General features: G+C 36.7%; 1 protein-coding gene across 1 annotated transcript in view; it reads left to right on the forward strand.

Moving 5' to 3' along the window:
• The first annotated feature begins 8,293 nt into the window (after nt 1-8,293).
• The window catches only part of Macc1 (MET transcriptional regulator MACC1), a 22,832-nt gene continuing 9,146 nt past the window's right edge, over nt 8,294-21,979 (forward strand). Inside the window, exons 1-3 of the mRNA XM_021201384.1 lie at nt 8,294-8,408; nt 10,140-12,178; nt 14,726-14,914. Of these exons, the coding sequence (XP_021057043.1) occupies nt 8,294-8,408; nt 10,140-12,178; nt 14,726-14,914 (2,343 nt within the window). The remainder of the gene's footprint in view (nt 8,409-10,139; nt 12,179-14,725; nt 14,915-21,979) is intronic.

Below are 21,979 nucleotides of genomic sequence, written 5' to 3' on the forward strand. Positions count from 1 at the left end.
ATATCAAGTTGCTCTGGAACTAGGCACATCTTCTCTCACTGAAGACAGACAAGGCATGGGGTCCACAGGCAGGCAGGCAGGCAGGCAGGTAACAAGCTCAGGCACAGCCCCTGTTCCAGTTGTTGGGGGACCTGCATGAGGTCCAAGCTGCTCATCTGCTACATATGTGCAGGGGGGCTAGGTCCAACCTAGTCCCCAAGTGTCTAGGTTATTTGACTCAGTTGATCTTCCTGTGGAGTCCATGTCTTCTTCAGCCCCTCAATTCCAACTCTTCTGTAAAACTCTGCATCTCTTTCCATTGGCTGCTGGGTGGAGCCTCTCAGAGGACAGTTATGCTAGATTCTTGTCTGCATTCGGGAGTCCATCCCATCATCAGCCACCAAACCTAGATACTAATGCTCATGCCAGCAAGATTCTGCTGAAGGGACCCTGATATTGNGGACTCTTGTGAGGCTATGCCAGTGCCTGGCAAACACCNAAGTGGATGCTCACAGCCAGCTATTGGATGGAACACAGGGTCCCCAATGGAGGAGCTAGAGAAAGTACCCACGGACCTGAAGGGGGCTGCAACCCTGTAGGTGGAACAACAATATGAACTAACCAGTACCCCCTGAGCTCGTGTCTCTAGCTGCATATGTAGCAGAAGATGGCCTAATCAGCCATCTTTGGGAAGAGAGGCCCCTTGGTCTTGTAAACTTTATATGACCCAGCACAGGGCAAGGCCTGGGCCAAGTAGTGGGAGTGGGTGGGTAGGGGAGCAGAGGTGGGGGGAGGGGTATAGGAAACTTTCGGGATAGCATTTGAAATGTAAATAAAGAAAATAATAATAATAAAATAATTTCTAGTAAAAAAAAAGTGTATTAAATACAAAAAAAAAAAAAAAAGAGTGTCAGGGATCAGTTCTTGTCCATGGGAAGGGTCTCAATTTGGGACAGTCATTGGTTGGTCATTTTCTCAGTTTCTTCTTCATCTTTGTGTCTGTACATCTTGTAGGCAGGACACACTTTGGGTTGAGAGTTTTGTGGTTGGATTACTGTCCTTATTCCTCCACTGTGAGTGCTGGCTACAGCTAGGAGTCTCAGCTACAGTCACCCACACAGGCCCTCTGAGGCTTCTATGCATCTCAGGTCTCTGGCAAGTCCTAGAGATTGCCAACCCTCCACCACTGATCAATCTTCCTTCTATCTTTTCTGCAATCCCTACATTTGTTCTCCCTTCCATCGCCCCCTCTTCTCCCTGTCCCTTCTTCTATCTAGTTCCCTAATTCCACCCACCTCTGATACCTAACTTGTTTCCCCTTCTGAAAAAAGGTTCAGCCATACTCCCTTGACCTCTCCTTGTTATTTGGTTTCTTTGTGTCGGTTGATTATAGCATGGTTATTCTGTACTTTATGGCTTATATTCACTTATAAGTGAGTACATACCATATATGTCCTCCTGGATCTGGGTTACCTCACTCAAGATGACATTTCCTAGTTCCAACCATTTGCCTGAAAATTTCATAATGTCCTTGTTTTTAATGCCCATGCAGTATTCTATTGTGTAAGTGAAACATAATATTTATCAGTTCATCAGTTAAGGGACATCTAGGTTGTTTCCAGTGTCAGGCTACTGCAAATAAAGCTGGTATGAACATAGTTGAGCAAGTGTCATTGTGGAATCGTGGAGCATCATTTGCGTATATGTCTAGGAGTGGTATAGCTGGGTTTTGAGGTAAAACTATTCCCAGTCTTCTGAGAATTGCCAAATTGATTTCCAGAGTGGTTGTACAAGTTTGCACTCCCACAGTGAAGGACTGTCCCCCATACTCCACAACCTCCACAGCATGTGCTATCCTTTGAGTTTTTTACCTTAACGATTATGATGCATGTAAGGTGGAATCTTAGGGTAGTTTTGATTTGCATTTATAATAAGGCTATTGAACATTTCTTTAAGTGCTCAACCTTTCACGATTCCTCTGTTGAGAATTCTGTTTAATTCTGTGCCCATTTTTTAATTGGGCTATTTGGATTGTTGGTGTCTGACTTATTGAAGTCTTTATATATTTTGGATATTAGCTCTATATCAGATGTAGAGTTAATGAAGATCTTTTCCCAATCTGTAGATGGTCCTTTTGTCCTAATGACAGTGTCCTTTGACTTACATAAGCTTTTCAGATTCATGAGGTCCCATTTATTAATGCTTGACCTTAGTATCTGGGCTGTTGGTGTTGTATTCAGAAAGTTGTCTCCTGTACTAATAAATTCAAGGCTATCCTCCACTTTCTGTTCTATTAGATCTAATATATTTGGTTTTACTTTGCAGTCTTTGATCCATTTGTATGACTTAAGCTTTAATAATGTTTCTTTTATAAATGTGGGTACCCTTAGATTTGGGATGTTCAAAACTGAGGTGTCCTCTTTTTAATTTTGACAAGAGTGAAGTATCCTTCCCTGTCTCTTTTGATCATATTTGTGTGAAAGTCTATTTTATTAGATATTAGGATGGCTACTCCAGTTTGTTTCTTGGGTCTGTTTGTTTGGAAAACTTTTTTTCCCAGGCTTTTATACTAAGATGATGTCTATCTTTATTGCTGAGGTGTGTTTCTTATATATATCAGAATGATGGATTCTGCTTATGGATCCATTTTGCTAGCCTGTGTCTTTTTCCTGGGAAATTGAATCCATTGTTTTTGAGTGATATTAATGACCAATGATTGTTACTTCCTCTTATTTTGATATTGGTGGTAGTTGAGAGTGTGTGTGTGTGTGTGTGTGTGTGTGTGTGTGTGTGTGTATGTGTGTTCCATTGGTTTTAATGATGTGGAAGTATTTATTTCTTGTGGTTTTTAGATTATGGTTAGCCTCACTGGGTTAGAGTTTTTTTTTCTAGTATCCTCTGTAGAGATGGGTTAGTAGAAAGGTATTGTTTTAGTTTGGTTTTATCTTAGAATACCTTAGTTTCTCCATAAATTGTGATTGAAAGTTTTGCTGGGTATAGTAGTCTTTTCTGATATCTGTGTTCTCTTATGGTCTACAAGAACTCCAGGACCTTCTAGTTTTTAGAGTTTCAGATATGAAATCTGGTGTAATGCAGATATGTCTGCCTTTAGTTATTTCTTGGTCTTTTCTCTTTGTAGCTTTTAAAATTCTTTCTTTGTTCCATATATTTAGTGTTTTGATTACTATGTGATGGGAGAATTTTCTTTTCTTGTTCTGTCTGTTTGGTCTTGTGTAAGCTTCTTGTAAATTTATAGGCATCTCTTTCTTTAGGTTAGGGAAATTTTCTCCTATGATTTTGTTGAAGATATTTTCTGAGCCTTTGAACTTGGGATCTTCCCCTTTTTGTACTCCTAGTATTCTTAGGTGTTGTATGTTCATAGTGTCCCAGATTTCATAGATATTTTGTGTCATAAACTTTCTAGATTTTGCTTTTTCTTTGACTGATATATTGATTTATTCTATCATACCTTCTACACTTGAGATGTTCTCTTCCATCTCCTGTATTCTGTTGTTGATGCTTATGTCTGAAGTTCCAGTTCTGTTTCCTAGGTTTTTCATCTCCAGAATTGTTTTGGTTTGTGTTTTCTTTATTGCTTCTATTTCCCCTTTAAGGTCTTAAACGGTTTCATTTATATCCTTCACCTGTTTCCTTCTATTTTCTTGTATTTCTTTATATTTATTTGCTTCCCTTTTAAATCCCTCTACCTGTTTGAATGTATTTTCCTGTATTCCTTAAGAGATTTATTCATGTCTTCTTTAAAGGCCCATGTCATCTTTGTAAAATTGAATTGAGATCCTCTTCTTCTGCTTCAGTTTCATTGGAATATCCAGGGTTTGTTGTAGCAGAATAGCTGGGCTCTGGTGGTACCATATTGCCCTGGATCTTGCTGACTGTGTTCTTACTCTGTCATTTAGGCATCTGTTTTTCCTTCGTGTTGACTGGATGATCCTGATGGCACCAGGACTTCTTGGGAAGGTGGGGAGAGCAGTGGGACAGACAGTGGAGGTCAGGGTACTGGACTCTGCTGGCTGTGCCTCAGGCAGACCCCACTTTGCAGGCTGTGCCATGGACAGGCCCTAATCTGCAGGTTGTGTCTCAGTGTGACCCAACTGGGATGACTGGAAAATCTGTCTGGGATAGGATTAGTGAAGCAGGGTTCCAAGCTGGTTAGTTTTGGAGCTCCCCAAAGGTTTCCAGTGGTAAACAGGATGCTCTTGGGGTCCCTCAAGTGTCCTCTTAAATGAAGAACAAGTCCAGAGCTAGACAATGGATCACAGGGGACTGTGTGTAACTCACCTCTACAGGCTGTGTGTCTGGAGGGATAGTGGGCAGATCCCTCTAGGATAAGATTGGTCAGGCAGAGCTGTAAGCTGGTTAGTTTGGGGGCCCTGACAGGCTTCCACAGGGAGGCAGGATGTTCTTGGCATCCTGCAAGGCTCCTCTGGGCCAAATAGCAAGCCCAGAGCTAGACAATGGAGCTCAGGGGACCGAGCTCCACTCACCTCTGCAGGCTGTCCCAGGATGACCAGCTGGGGTGGTGGGAAAGACATCTTTTAAAATGCATTGTTTTTAAAGTTTGCTGTTGTTTTTGTTTGTTATCTACCAAATTCTATACCCTCTTCCCACTCGTTCCTCCCTCAAAAAGCTCTTGGAGCATTTAAGTTATATATTTGGTCAGTTTCACCAATTGCCTAAGGGCTGATTACTATTAGTAAAATATGGCAAGGACAAAACTTTACTCATTAGTTCTTTAAGTAAAACATGGTGGCCGGGGTTTAAAAATTCATACTAAATAAAAGGCACATCAGAAAGCCTGTGTTACAAATAAAGTGGATAGTGGATGGATTTTTTGATATCTGCTCATTCCAAAAAACACATATTCATGCTTCTCTAGACAATGTTTGATGACAAATGATGCTTTGGATAGCAGCTGCCTTAAGTAAAACAGCAAGAAAACACAAGGTAGTGATAAGTGTGGCTGTGTTCTTTGCCACCCTGGATAAACAAGTCTTGTTCTGAAATGGGCACATGCTTCCCTTTGCCACTCCAGATTGTTTGCCATATTTCACCTCTCCCTTTGTTCAAATTCTAATTCAGATTTAGGATCTAGTACTGTGGTGAATTTTGTTTACTGAGGATTGGGATAGGAAGAATTTCAGGAGGCTGTTGTAAGCAGCTTGGAACCCAGATGGGAAAGCACTGGAGTTTTTGGATGTGTATCTCAGTATGAGCCTCACACAAACACAAAATCATTGGGCAACTTTGTTTCAGATTCTTGGCTACAATTCTAGACTTTCTACAGCAGAAACATTCAGGTGAGCCCTGTGGGCTGTATTTGATGAATCCAGCAGGTGAATCTGGTACTGGACTTTAAAACAACCAGGTTGAAGGACAGCTGATGACTGGGGTGACTGTACTGAAGGATGAATCTATGAAGAACTACAAGTAATAACCCTGTTCCTGTGTTCCCAAGATGCTTTAATCCATCATCGAGGGTCTTGTGCTGGCCTTCCTGAAGTGTCATGATCCTTCAATAGTAATATTAATTGTCTAAGGTCCTGTGAGTGTTTTCCCTGTGTGTGAAGGTTTCTTGTTTTATTTTAATGAGTTAGATTTTTTTTTTTTTAACTTGGAAGGTTATTCATTTCAAAGGAATCTTGGAATGTAAATCGTTCTTTGTTGTTCTTTCCTCCCCCTCCCCAATAAGAAATGAAAGAGCTCAGGCAGATGGTTAAATTGGCTTTTCATTTAAAATGTACTTTATCTCTCTGAAAATGCTTTTCCACTGAAAGACTTGTTTTTCTATGTTAATTAGAGTTTGCTAAATTTTGCTAGAGGACTTGAGCTCTGTCAGACTGTGGTGTGCTAAGGACTTTTAACTTTGGACATCATCCTTGGTAAAATCCAACCACAGAATTTTTAAAGGGCTGCCAGGAAACTTGAGGACTCAAAGAAATTTGCATATTGCATAATTCAGTTTTTAACTCAATCTTTCCATGTAATTTCCTATCAGAGGAAAACTTGTTATTGGACTGTTTGGACTGTTAAGTATGCTACCTTTTGAGATATTTTTGCCAGTGTCCTTCCTTTCCTTCTTTCTGAGCTCCTCTTTTATTACCCCTTTCTTTTTCTATTTCATCTTTCTAAAGCAGAAAAGGTTTTTAGTTTCTTTAATTTTTTTTTTTTTCTGTCTGTGAGTGATATCTTTCTTGGTACCTCACTGACTTGTAACTTACTGTGTAGTCCAGGCTGGCCTTGACTTCATAGCAATCCCACTGCCTCAACTTTCCAAGACCTGGTATTAAAGAGATGAATCACCACTTTTGGGAAAACATCAACACCCAAAACCACTTCTTTTGAAAAGAAGTCAATAACTTTAAATTATTATGCCAAATATGATGGTCAACTTGAAGGAGTTATAGCCAACACATTAGTCAGAAGAAGAAAGTCTATTGCTGGAATATGTGCAGGAATGTTGGCCAGCCTTAGGAGGCAACACTGGAAACTTTAAGATAGAGAAGAAGGAATTTTGTGTAACCAGGTGTATGTGTTGGCTCTAACATTAGGAAGAGAGTTTTTCTATGCCAGTCTCACTTCCTTTCCTTTACTTAGTCATGCCCTATTACTTGGGCTTGAAAAGATTTTCTTTTATAAGCATGGGTATCTTGCCTGCATGTGTCTTTGTAACAACATTGTGCATGCTGTACCTTCAAAGTTCAGAGGCTGGTACTAATGTGAGGAGCCCTACAAGGGAATAGAACCTATGTCTTCTGGAAGAGTGGGAAATGTTTTAAATATAACCATCTCTCCAACATCTTGGGGCTTATTTCCACTGAAAATCAGATTTTTAAACATTTTCAGTGCTGTCAAGAAGCAAAGAGAAATCTACATGTAATACAAATCTCAGGAAATGAAAACCCTAAACATAATGTTTACACTTTCAACTGTAATTCATCTGTAATAACTATGGAAAAGTACTCTTATAATAAAATACCACAATTTATTTATCTATTTATATGGTAAAAGATATTTTGTTTAAATTCAGTTTATATTTACATAACTATTGGACATTATATATAATGCCCTTTTAAACTTATTTCTTTTATTTTTCTAGATTATTATATAATTACATTTCTCTCCTCCCTTCCCTCCCTCCTTCAAGCCCTCATATATCCCACCCCTGCTCCCTTTCAAATTTATGGCCTTTTTTTAAAATCATTTTTACACATATATGCATATCCATATGTATTCTAAATACAACAATACACCTTGCTAAGTCTGTATAATACTGCTGCATGTATGTTTTCAGGGCTGAACATTTGATACTGCATAACCAGTTGGAGTGTTCCTCCTGGGGAAGACTTCTCCAGACTTTATCATCCCTTAGTTACCTACATACTTTCAGAAAAGCAACTGAATAGAATTGGATCCCTGGGTACCAGGCTGTGAGTGTCCTCACAGATCTTGCCAGATGGATTTCCAAGTAGTTGTGTTATATCTACTAATACTTCTACTAGAGTATATATAATTTCCCTTTTTATTAGGTTTTCTGTCTAGGAAAGCATATGAGATTTCACAGGTAAAGCTTTCCTGTCATATACAAAAGACACTATCTCAAAGAATATTTCCTGGTCTTCTGGTTCTACAGTCTCTCACCCTGAAATGTTTCCTGAGCCTTAGGTATAGGGGTTGTATTGTAGATACATCTATTGGGGAGCAGGTACCCATAGTCAGTTGTTCTTTGTAACTGTCTCTTTCTGCTGCAGAAAGAAGCATTTTTGATGAAGGGTAAGAGCTATACCTATCTGTGGGTAAACGATGAGTATTTAGAATGCAATTAGAAATTGTACTTGTTTAGGAAAGTTGCAGTAATAGGTTCTCATTTGGCTAGGTTTACAGGGTCTGGTGTGAATTCCCTTCTATTATGTAGGCCTTAAGTCCAGTTGGATGACTGTTGGTTACTTTCAGATTTGTTATATGTAATTTTTGAGTAGTCAGATATTCTCTATTTATTAAAGTATCAATGTATTATCCTTTGTCTTATCTTTGAGACATTCACTGATTATTTTATACTGACTCATTAATGAATTCTTTACCAGGGTAAACTCTTTGTGATTATTCCAAAATTGTCATAAAAGAAAATGCTAACACACATGTCTGGATATCTACCAGAATGAGAGACATATGTAGATATTCTTACATGAAGTTTTCTGTTTAAATATGAATGAACATTTTTTAGATTGTTTCCTCTACCAACTTACTTATATGTGCCTACAATAAATATGCCTCTATTTGCTTTGTAGGTGGCAAAATGCTAATCAGTGAAAGAGCCTATTGTTGGCCACGAGGAATTGGTCGAAGTAGATCTGAAGGAAATTTGATTGACATGGAAGCCTCAAAACTCTCAAAAAATCAAAATATTATAGGTACAAAAATTTATATGATAATATTGTTATGTAAATAAATCAAATAATTTCCAGTACATAGGGAATGTTTGCCTCTAAAAAGTGCTATGGAATGTTTACAAAATTATCAAGTACAATTGCTATCACAGAATAGAAATCATTAAAAATAAATGATTTCTTAGGAAAGCACACTAATAGGGGCTAGAGAGATGCCTCAGTGGGTAAAATGATTGCTATATAAGCATGAGAACAAGGCTTTGTTTTGCCATTGTACATTAAAATCCATGTGTGAGTGTGTATCTGTAGTCTCACCATTATGGATCAGAGACTGGCAAATACCTGGAGCTTACTGCCCAGCAAGTGTGACTAATCAGTGAACTCCAGCTTCAATGTCTCAAAGATAAGGTGAAGTGTCATAAAGGAATACACCTGAAGTTGACTTCTGGCCTCCACATGTAGATATAATTGTGTGTACCCCCTTCTACGCGTGCACACGTGCACACACACATACACACACACACACACACACACATGCAAATAAAGAAACCACACTCACAGATTAAAACAGATATCAAAAAGAGGCACAAATTTACAAGTAAATATTATATCCTGCAAATATTGTAAACTTGGGGGAATGGAGATGAAGACACATAGGGACTGAGAAACCTAATAATCTTCATGGAGCAAAATCCAATTTACCTGAATCTAAGAGAGAAAAAATTAAGTTTTGAGAGAGTTGGGGATTTGTAATATAAGGGAAATATTATTTCTATTTTTCAAAACTTGTCTTATACCTTTTAATAGTAGCTTAACTTACTTAAGATAAAAGTCCTACAAATATTATGTAAAAAAGTAACAATTTTCTGAAATTCTTTTTTCTAGAGAATTTCAGATAACTCAGTTATCTATGATAGCTTTCATCGTTGCTAAAGCAGTATCAAATGAACAATGTCCTCATGTTTGTGACTAGTATTTCTATAAAAGAGCCAAACAAATGCTACTCTAAACATGAGGTGACCCTGATGCTACAGGGTGTATTAGAAATGTTTTCTGTCTCTGGTGACATCCTACCAAATAAAATCTCTCAAAAGTCCAGTAAAATACTTAGACCAACAAATTCATGGGAAATCTGTTTTTTCACTGTGCCTTTTATACACATACAGAATACATCGTTGTCTATTAATACAATGTCACCAGAAAATGAAAAATGATAATGTTAACTTAGAAGACTGTTTTGAAAACTATTTGATTGTGTGTGAATATTTTTGACATTTCTTAGATATCATTTGAAAAAAGACAATTAATCTTTTGGATATTATGAGATCAACAGCTTAATGTTTAGAAAAACTTGATGCTGCCTGTTTTTTCAGGAGTTTACTTTTGGTAAATGAAATGTAAGGTAATAAGGTGTAACTTTATACTAGCATAAATAAATGTGTTAAATGCATTATTAATGAATTGTTGTATGTAACTATATACTGTACTCAACATTTACTTTATATTTTATGATACGTTAAGATAAAATTAATATACCTCTACTCAAAACAACTTTGTATAAAAATGCTCTTTTCCTCATTATAAACAAATTAATATATGATTTACTCCTGAGTTTGTAGTAGACATCAGCCTGGGGATCAAAAGTGACAATCTAAAGTAAAATTTGAGTTTTTAGGGTATGAAGAAATTAATCATGGTTCTATCTTAGACTCTTATTTCATATTATCTTTGCTTTGTTTTTGTTTAAATAACAAGCACGGCAAGGACTAGGCTTGCCTTACAACTGGCCAGATGCTTCTACTCTCCATGGTGATAGTGACACCAAAGCTACAAATCCATTCTGGAATGAACTGTCTGCCTCGAATCCATTTCTGGAGGACATCACACAGCTAAGAAATAACAAAAAGAGAGATAATATGTCTATCTTGAAGGAAGATCCTTTTCTTTTTTTAAGACAAATAGAAACAGAAAATTCTTTTGACTCTTCTGGTGATGAACTTGACATGGATCAGGGGCTTAAGTCATCTATCTTAAGGAAGTCAGGAAGGTCTAAGAGTGTTTCTGAACTCCTGGATGTCTTAGGTGATAGGACACACACTCATCAAAATATACATAGTTCTGATCAGATCCTAATACAAGACTTAGAATGGCTTCAAAATGACCGAGAAGCATATAAAATGGCTTGGCTCAGTCAACGTCAGTTGGCCCGCTCTTGCCTAGATCTGAATACAATTAATCAGAGTCCTGGATGGGCTCAAACACAAATTGCAGAGACCATTGCAGTTTGTAAATTAAATCACCAAGGAGGATCAATCCAATTACCTGACTCAGACATCACTATTCATGTACCCCAAGGACATATAGCTGTGGGAGAATTCCAGGAGGTATCTCTGAGAGCATTTCTGGATCCTCCACCAAAGCTGAACCACGATCTCTCTTGTACTGTAAGCCCTCTCTTGGAAATCAGGTTAAGCAACCTGAATACCATGGAAGCTATTTTGTTGGAGATGAAAACTGGAGTAGAAGTAAAAACAGATCCTCTGAGTCAAGTCATGACAAAAATCGTGTGTTTGCACAGCCTGGACAGAGAAGGCCCTTTCCAAGCATTAAACAACTGCTATATCTACAAAGATACCATCCAAGCTAAGCTTCTTGATCTGAGCCATGTAATGTATATAGTCATAGCTGCACAAGCTACAATCATTCAGCCACCAGCTGCTACTATTTGGGATTATATCCACAAAACCACCTCCATTGGAATTTATGGACCCAAATATCTCCATCCAAGCTTTACTGCTGTTTTCACTGTTTGTGGACACAACTATGTGCCAGGAAAGTTTACAGTCTCTGACATTAGGAAGGGTGGAAAAAACACATCTCCAGTCGTATTTTACCTCTGGGGGAAGCATTCATTTTCACTTGACAAGCCAAAAGATTTAATTATTTCAGCTTTTTCGTGTGATCCTGATTTTGAAGTAAAGGAAGAAAGAGAAAGAAAAGTAATTCCACAAAGGCAATTGGAAGCAGGTGTGGTAGTTCATCAACAAGTTTTCTTTTCTTCAGTTGACCACAGAGAGATGCACTTGTTTGTTTTCCGGGTTCAGGTAAAGCCCCCCAATGGAAAACCAGTGACACAGTTCTTTGTCACTTCACCTGATCCATCCCCAAATCTAAAAAGATTCTCATGTCTGCCAGGCTTTTTCCAGAAGAGAGAAGACAGGAGAGTGCCTTTATTGTCAACAGGACTTGTTAAGTATCCCACTTTCCAAGATAAAAAATTGAACTTTACCAATTATGGGGTTACACTGAAGACAGTACTGAGGCAAAATAAGATTGACTATTTGCTTGAATATTTAAAAGGGGACACAATTGCTCTTCTTGGAGAAGGTACAGTAAGAGCCATAGGACAATCCAAAGTGAAAGAATGGTATGTAGGAGTCCTCCGAGGTAAGATCGGACTCGTGCATTGTAAAAATGTCAAGGTGATTTCCGAAGAACAAGTGATGTCAATGTCTGATGTCATTTTGACAACCAAGAATCTTCTGGAACAAATTTCCTTGCCATTTAAAAGTCTGACTTATATATACTCTGTTGTATTGACCTTGGTGTCAGAAAAAGTTCACGACTGGAAAGTTTTAGCTAATGTCCTGGGTTACTCACATCTGGCACAGGAAGATTTTAATAGAATTCAAGCTGACAAGGAACCAGAACGGGTTTCTTACATTGTCAAGAAGTTAAAGGAAGATTGCCATGAAGACAGAAATACCAGGAAGTTCCTTTATGAACTGATTGTGGTGAGTATTGGTTGATCATAATAATTCATTTAAGAGAATTTGATAAACTTGATGGTATTTATAACAAAAATGAGAGGTGAAATGAAAACTAGAGGTCTCAGATACATTGAAGCCATTGAACACCCAAAAAGTGTTCTACTTTTGTACAAGGTCATGAACTGAGAGTTGTGATTTTTCTCGGAAAATTGGTCTGTAAAGATAATCTAAAAGTTGTGTTTGTGTTGGGCTTTTTCTTTTAAATTCAAGAAATTATTTCTTCTTTTGTCATATATTTAGACAGCCCTTCAAATATCATAGGAGCTCCATAACATAAAATTAAAGAAGAACAATAAACAAAACTACCCAGACTTATGTGAGGTTCATTCTTGAGTGTTTTCTTCAAACACATAAGTATTATCTATTTACTTTATCAGTTTAATATTTCTTTGTATGTAATGCTTCATGATTCCAGCAATGACTCTGCTAACATTGTACTTAATATTCTAATGGCATTCTCAAGGGTCAACTCCTAACAGCATGTATTGACCCCAATTAAAAGCCTTGAGGAGAGTTATAAAAAAGTTGGTTTTAAAACAGAAATTCAATGTTACAGTAACAAATCATCAAGATGATATTTCTAAAGAACATTAACATATGGCTGCATGCATATAGCCAATAATTTCTAAATGCTAATATATTCTTCAAATAATATGTGTATATTTGTTGGGGGGTGCTTAAATACTTTGTAAGTACATGTTACTAAGTTTACTGAGTAGAATAACTATGAAAACAGTGCTTTAAGTACAAAAATGATGAAACAGGCAGTGGGCAGAGACAGTAAAAACATAAATTCTAATAAATCAGGAAACAGCAGAAGAAAAATGGTGGGTAAATTCAATCTGTGACATTAATAATAATTTTTTAAAAGAAATATATTAACAACCAAGAGCAGTTAAAACTTTAGACTTGCAATACTAGTTAACTATTGGACAGTTTTATTATGTTATGCTGTGGTCTCAGTGACTATGGGCCAAGTGACTGAATATTTGAAACTTCTCTGCCTCCTAGAAGCCATGAATTCATTTTATAATAGCTTTTTTTTTTTTTTTTTTTTTTTTTGTAACTTAGATGTTCAGCACAGACTACAGAACTACAAACAAGAAGTTACTTTCTTTTCTTAGTAGCTGAAAATAACTTATCTTTTTCTAATAACCTGAACATTTAGGTCTGATCATACTAGAAGTTTGGGGAGGGAATAATAAATCATAAATGTCCTGATTAAACAATCTGGTAGAGACTCATTCAACTAATGCTAAGCCTCAGTGGTGCCATTAAGACACCCTTCTGGAAGAGGGTTAGGCCTGGCTATCTTTTAGCAAAGCAATGGATCCTTCTGTGGTATCGAGTTGAATATTCAAACATTCTTTGTGTAAGTTTTTCTTGCTTGTGTCTTGATGGACCAATTTGAGAAGTTAAGAGTGATTGCCTTTGACTACTTAATATGTACTATTTCTGAAAGTCCTTCAGCATATGATTTTATCTTAATTCTAGAAGATTAGGCAGAGTTGTACTGTCACCATATCTATTATAAAAATAATTGCAAAGATATAGCAAATATTTCTTACAAAATTATTCTTGCCACAAAAACTCAAGTGTACTTTGGAGACTTGCTGACCTGGTATTGCTTATTACTGAGGCTACCACTTATCAGTATTAATAGCGGGGTCAATAGAACTTTTGACTACAGTCCATGAGCTGTACTTCTGACTATAGGTCTCATGGGCATATTAGTGCACTTTAATTGGTGCTTTTTTTTTATTAATTTAGTTTTATTTACTCTTTCATTAGGTAGGATAAAACCCCTAGGTATCCTTATAATGAGAAAGTGCCAAGCATGTTTACGGATGTATACATATTCCTCAAAACATAAAAGAAACTCTTAGACTTCCCTGAAACAAGGTAGAGACATGAACAATCAATTAAGAAATAGTCTGATAGCATTTCACTTTCCCATTGTATGAGAGTGTTCACTTTTATTACCTTTTGGTTTATATTAACAGAATCACATTAGTAGTGATTTAAACTGTAGCTTTGTTCAAAATTAAAGGAGTATCATAATATCTATTCAATAAACATGATTCTAGAAAAATATAATTGAAATAGATTCTATATTAATCCTCTGGTATGGTAAGGAATAAGGTTTTTTTTTTTGGAAATGAGTAATTACCTCTAGATTCAGAAATTATTAATTGCTGGAGTCATGGGTACTGATAAAGGGTGGATATTGTTCCATTAAGGGATTAAGACATATATCAGTAAAGAGGTTTATCCATGATCCTATGGTTAGCTACTCAGGCTATAAAAACTTTCCCCTAACTCTAGAATAGTTATGATCACTGTAATAGCTTGTTGAATTTTTTTAAATGTGAATCAGCATTTTGAGTTTAAAAACCTCAACAATATGTGTGGTGGGGAAAGGGATTCAAATTTCTAGAATACATAATTATAGTTTAGAGGGAAAAAAATCAATGAGTTGTTTCTAAATATGATACACACTTGCTGTCCCAGGCTCTGCTAAAAATGGATTGCCAAGAGTTAGTTGCACGTCTTATCCAAGAGGCTGCTATTCTGACTTCAGCTGTGAAGCTTGGAAGAAGCTGGAGGGAACTTGCTGAGAAGTCTGCAGGACTCACTAAGCATCAGATGCAGGCATATGAAATTCCTCACCGAGGAAAATCTGGAGATGTTTCAACAGAGGTAAGATTTTCACATATTCCATTGAATGCTGACTGACTACAGGCAAGTAAAGAAAATGTGAGTTAGTCTTCTCCATATTCGTGAATAAATTGAAAGAACATTCAGGAAGACCTACTAACTGAGGTTACCATCTCGGTAATACTGTAGGAAGTGTGTGAAATATATCGTACTTATAAAAAGCCCATTCATATTTCTCTCATTGCATTTCATATTAACATGGCTTTTGATTAAATTAATCTATTACATCAGGACAATGAGGACACAAGGCCACAAGAATGAAAGTCATAGAATAGGTATACTTTGGGGTCAAGCAATAATATCAATTAAGTCAACCAACACAAGATATACTAATCAACATCACTATATAAACTTAATAATTTATGACAAATAATAAATGCTTGATGATGAATATGAGGAGAGTGGATTATTTGGGGCCACTGGAAATGACTGACAAGAGATATCAAAGAGTCATGTCACCTCTTGGGATTCTATGTGCAATAAGAACTATAAATACCATACATAGAACAAAAGCATTTAATACAAAGATATTCATCAGAAAACCTGTTTGTACCAGGTTTATGTGGGTTCTGTTATGCACATAGCATATACATATTTCTTTAGATTTCCTTAAAAGTGATGTGATCTGATTTTCATTGAATTAAATAAAAATATTTACAGTGATGAAATAGTTTTTAAAGTTAAAATATTTTTTAAAATGTTAAAACTTTTTCAAGAGATTTTAGTTAAGGTCAATATTCTGCTTTGAGATGGTGATGTTAGAAGCACCAGCGGCATGTTCTTTGTCATTTTGAGTCACATGTGGATATTTTCTTTGGAGATTCCTCTTCTTACTGTGAAGCCACAATTCTGTTGGGTGACCAGGTTGCAGACTTTCCACGTGGTGTTCAGTCAGATAAGTCATGTAATGCCTTCCAGCAGCTGTCAGCTGGACAGCTGCTGAATCCCTGAAACTCAGCCCACAGGCAAAGACTTGTGAACAAAACTCTATCTAGGAGAGGCCAGAGACTGGACACATATGTTCTACTTAAGAGCTACACATATACCTGTTACCCTAGAAAGGAATTACAGCCTATTAATGAGCAGACTCTAGTGTGAACATAGCACACAAGATGAACATAATGTCTTCTAAATGGGTTGAAAATCAGGCTGAGAAAAGAATGTTATGAGAATTATACTGATGTGTTCCTGGCATTTTAGTTAACCAATTATAAAGCTGTCTAATTGAAACTTCTTTTGTCTGTAATAGGGCCTTGTTTTTATGAATTTTGTTTAGACTTACTGGAGAGCTGTTTACCCTGCCAGTCCTCCTAAGCATCTGGATTCTCTCTAGTTGTGTTTGTTTGTCTTCCCAAAATCTTGATGCAGGCCTATTTTCCATTATTTATTTTCATACAGCCCAAATCATAAGTGCCTAAGTCTATGTCTAAGGCTGATAAAATCACCAAAGCATAAGAAAAAGCCCCTAGATGTTTTCTAGAGGCAACAAATCAATTCCTTGTAATGAATACGAATAGCTAGCATCTGACACATGTTATCACCTAGGTAAACTCCAGAGCATTTTGGCCTGAAACCACTCTAAATGTCCCATAGCAAATTTTACCAGTTAGTCCACTTAAAGAGGCAATGTATGCTCATTTTCATATCCTTAAAATGTCCTTGAGGAGTTTTATTCTCCTTGAAAGGAGAAGGATCTTAAACATGACCAATTTGACAAGTCGGTAGCTGATTTATGAGCAGTTCTGAGTGAAAGTGCTGTCGGTGAGCTGGCTTTGGGGTGAGGCAACACCACTTTAGTGTTCCTCCACTGCTTGGCGTCTTTCCTGTCATTCAGTCTAGCACAAGATCTCCAGGGATGCCAATACCCACACTTGCCCTGTTTCCCTCCTTTTCAACTTGTTTTTCTTCTTTTAGCTTACTTTTAACATGTTTGGCAATTACTTGGCACTTATCTGAACTGGCACTATTTTAGGAATAATATAAGAAGTATGGTATTTAAACTAACAAAACGTATGAGGGTCACAAAAATTTCACCTAGCAAGTAGAATAACTACTAAAATTAGCATGTCCTAAAGCTAACTGTACAGCAAAGACCTTTTGCTTCAAGACTGAGCATTCAACTCTGCACTTGAAATCCAACATGGTGTGTTCAGGGCTGGAGGTTTAGGCTACTCCCTTCTTCTTTCCTTTTTTATTTTCCTCTTTTCAAGAGACATTAATGTGGCCGGGGGTTAACTCAGAAACTCATTAAATTAGCATAGGGAAAGAACCAGTTGATGGAACCACTGGAAGACCCTCCTTCTGGCCACAGAACTTGTGTGAGGAGAAAAACCACAGTCTTCAGAAGTGAAAGGAAGGTATACTTCACTGACTCTGATGACTTAGGGCTACAGCTTTTCTCACCCTTCTGGCCTACTTCTCTTACAGGGTAATCTCTATTTCTACCCCTATAACTGTGCCCCTGGTACCGTTCTTTCCTCTGCAATTCAGAACCTGGAAATATCAGTTGGTTCTCCCAGGATTCAGTTGGGCAATAATGGCATTATGTTGCTTCCAAAATTCACCTGATCATTTTCATCAAGCCTCAAGCTGATTGAAGATGGGGGATACTGAATGTGCCTTTCATATGTATTTTAATACTTTTGACCATTTAGTGTTCCTTTCTAAGTGAAGGAAAAGTCTTTCTTTGGAGAATTCTGAGAATATCACTTTTTCAAATAAGCAACAACTCAAATTATCTTCTAAGTTACTACAACTACTTTATTAAAGCAAAACCATGATTAGAACCAATCAAATGCATATAAGCAAGACACATTTTAAAAATTATTTTCTAGGTTTTTAAAAGACTTAGTTTTATATTATGCATATGAATGGATGTTTTGCCTGTAGGTTTGTCTATGCACCAAATGTATGTCTGGTGCCTGTGGAAGCCATATTTGGTATCAGATTCCCTAGAGCTGACCTTACAGATTGTTGTCAGTCTCCATGTGGATGCTGGGAATTGAACCTGTGTCCTCTATAAGAGAAGTCAGTGATCTTAACTGCTGAACTATCTCTTTAGCCCATGGCAAACATATTTTTTTTAAAAAAATGTCTCCTTCAGAAAATTTGTCTATACTATACAAAGATCTAAGTAATGCCAACTTTTTTCAGTGAAAGTTAGTACTAACTTGTTAGTATTGCCTGCTGTTGGGACCCTTACCCTCCTACTGGGTTTCCTCATCTAGATTTAATATGAAGGGAGGTACCTAATCTTATTGCAACCTGATTTGCTATATTTGGTTGATATTCCTGGGAGGCCTGCCCTTTTCTAAAGGAAAAATAGAAGAGAAGTAGAGGTAACAGGGGTGAGGGTGTCTACAAGGAGAGAAGAGAGGGGAAACTGGGGTCAGGATGTAATATATGAAAAAATTAATTATATAATAAACAATTTTCTTGTAGTTTTTCTGAGGATATTTCAAAATTTAATTTGAAATACTAGAAAAATAGCACAACTTAAAACGTTTGATTGTACAGGAAGATCAGTAGATTCCAAAGCTCACACATTCATAAGCCTGAGGCAGATCCTCAGCCAGCCTTCTGGATATTATTTACAAATGTGACATCAAATTCTCTGTATCTCTGTTCTATGGACTCTCTCTCTAACAATAAACACCAGGCTCCTCCTTTCTTATTCACAACAAATCCAGAAAGTTCATTTTACACTTTACATTACCTCTGCCTCTATTTAGGCACCAGCAGGCCTTCGGAGGGGCAGTTCCTTTGGCATGTCACACTGGGCCACTGTCTCCATGGAGACTCAGTAAAGCTAAGATTTTTAATCACCATCTGCTTTTCATCTCGGAAAATATTCATATGGAGAACAGTATAGCCAGCCAGGTATAATTCTTTTTGCAGTCACTTCTTAGTTCAAGTTTAATTCCCTCTTGTATTTTCTAGAAGCAGTCTTTTTTCCCCCTTCCTTTCTGACATCTGGAGTGCTCAAAATATTTTATACTATATGTTGATTAAAAGTAAGAATGTAAAAACTGTTGTGATTTATTGTTAGTTTAAATATAAGGACCCTGGTTAGGTTTCTGTATCCCTTTTTAAAAAGTCAAGCGTGGAGATGGAGACAGGTAGATCTCTAGAACCTCTGGGACAGCCCACCCAAACCTAGTTGGTGTGTTCAACCAATGACAGACTCTTTCTCACAAACCAAGATTAGGGGATTGGAGAGATGGCTCAGTGTGTAGAGTGATTACTGTAAAAGTATGAGACACTGAGCTCAGATCTCAGCACTCATATAAAAAGTCAAATATGGGCAGGCAGCTTCATCTGCTTGTAATCTCAGAGCAGTGAGGTGCAGAGACAGAAGAATCATTGGTACTGGCAAACTGTCAGTCAAGCTGTGGGTTTAGTGAAAGACTTTCTCTTAAGGGAATAACTAGAAGAGTGTGTATGGGCATACACCCTCTCCTTCCAAATATTATAAGCTATGGACAGACAGATAGCTGTCTGTCTATATGAAAAAATAATCTATAGGTTTTTTTTTATAGGTGAATGAAGGTTTTATATATAATTCACTCCTGTTTTGTATCTTTCCCATTTATCTTTTTCTTTAGTGTTTCATTCATCTACACACTTAATATACTTTGTGAGTCAACCAGTTCTTATTTAGCATTGGTTCAGAAACTGCAAAGCACACAGACAGAAGTAAAATAAAAACGTTTTCATTTTAAGATAAACTACCAATTATTAAATAGAAAAAAATTAAAGGAAGGAAGCTTTAAATTTTTTTACTACTGAGCTACATCTTCATTGGGAAGTACATGATACCATAAAAATGAAAATAACTGTGTCAGTCATATGAGAATCTTCTTCACATAGTTCATTAATCTCTGCAAACACCAAGACATTAGAATCATCCTTTTTATTACACAGATGTACCCGACTATTAGTGCATTTATGTAACATTCAGAGTGATACAGTGAGCGACAGAGCTAGGGTTTGAACCTGTCTCTGTCACTCATGGTCCCATCCACTAATCTAGACAGAAGATGAACTTTTACAGAGTTGACTGATTAAGAAAAGCTCAAAGTGATCAGGAAAATTTAGGAGATGCCTCCAGATACCAAAGAACCAATAGCATTTTAGTTACTTAGAGAACCTGGACTCCAGTTAGTAGTAAGCTCTAGGAGTGCACTGACAAGATGTCATGTATGGAGAAGAGAGATGTGGTGTTTTTCCTGCAGGGATCCATAGGCAAGACTTCTGGTAAAGTTCCCTATCCTGGATTCCTGGTCCATTATTCTGTTCATTAACCCCTGACTTTGGACTTTGGACAAGTTACTTGACTTTTCTAAGAATTTTGAAACTTAGTCATATAGCACTATCTTTTCATGTGTTTAGATGGTTGGATGACATAACATATATAAAATATTTGTGATATTTGATGACAATTGTCATCATGAAACACATAGTATCAATTGTTTTGTTGAAGAGAAAGAGTTGGATTTTACAAAGCTATGACCTTGAGTAATTTTTTTTCTGGAAAAAGGAATCAAATGGAGCCACTTTGAGTGACATGACTGAAAAAGAATGTAGGTAAAGAAAATGTCAGAGTGATTTCAGGGTCTTTGTGCTAAGAAATTGGCAGGCTGTTAACATATGGGAAAAAGTGAGGAAAAGTTTTTGCCGATCTGCTTTTCCTTATGGGCTTAACATTTAATTTTCCTTGGAAAATATTTCTGACAAAAGATACAAGGGATGTCCATGGATCATTGGAACTCTGTGGTTTACAGATAACTCTGGGTTTGTTTATTTGGGTACTCTGTTGTATCCTTATTTCTCTAAGTCTGGAGCTATTCCAGCCTCACTATATAAATCTTTGTTTTTGGAATTAGATATACATTTATTCTTTCTTAAAGGAAAAAATATTCTAAGGAAAGTCACCTATCAGTAACAGAGTATATAGAATATCCTCTTAGAACTTCAGTGTTTGAATTAGAGACTTGGGACAGTGAAATAGAGATGTGATATATATATATATATATATATATATATATATATATATATATCACATGTGATATATATATATATATATCACATAGAGATGTCACATAGAGATAGGATGTCACATAGAGGTGTCACTATACAGCTAAAAATGACTTTGAACTTATTTTTCCCCCAGATTTATAATGTAGGCATGGGCCTTACTTATACATGTTTATGTGGTAGTAGAGACTGAACTCAGAGATTGATAGCCAAGCATTCTATCAATTAAGCTATATTTCCCAGGCTTGATTTTAACTTTTCTTTATTAAGTCTGTTATTAGAGAGAGAGGGATCTGTGGTTTCAGAAAACCAAACCCAGCTATAAGTATAAGACTCAACAAAAATGTTTTTAAAAACCACTTGGTAATAAAATTAATTTGTGGTATCCTTTAGTGAAATGACACTGGATTTATGATTTATAACTTAGGGACCTGGATTCTTGCCTGGATATGTGACTGTGATTTTGTTACTAAGCCTCAAACTCAACGGTAATTACTTGGGATCAACTACCTAATGTATGTGAGAAATTTTTACATCTTTTGCTTTATGTGCTCAGTGATGCTTTTATGGCATCTTGTACAGTTTCTTTGACAGCAGGAAAAAGTAAAAACTTTACCCAGAGAAAAATTTATAGCTTATCAAAGATATTGGAGCTACACAGCCAAGAGGCTAAATTCCTACACAGCATGTGCACTTTTAAATGCTTGCCATCATATTTCCCAGAACTTGCTTTACTATTTATGTAGGAAATTATGGATTAGAGAAACGTAAATTTTCCAAACTTTGACACTAAGATATGTCTTCATGGGATAAAAGTTCCTACTAGGAAAAAGATAATAAGGAGTTCCCCTTCCCTCAATAGAGGAATGGATACAGAAACTGTGGTACATTTACACAGTGGAGTACTACTCAGCTATTAAAAACAATGAATTTATGAAATTCTTGGGCAAATGGATGTATCTGGAGGATATCATCCTTAGTGAGGTAAGCCAATCACAAAAGAAGTCACTA

Source organism: Mus pahari, chromosome 7 (genome assembly GCF_900095145.1).
Source record: "Mus pahari chromosome 7, PAHARI_EIJ_v1.1, whole genome shotgun sequence".
NCBI lineage: Eukaryota > Metazoa > Chordata > Mammalia > Rodentia > Muridae > Mus > Mus pahari.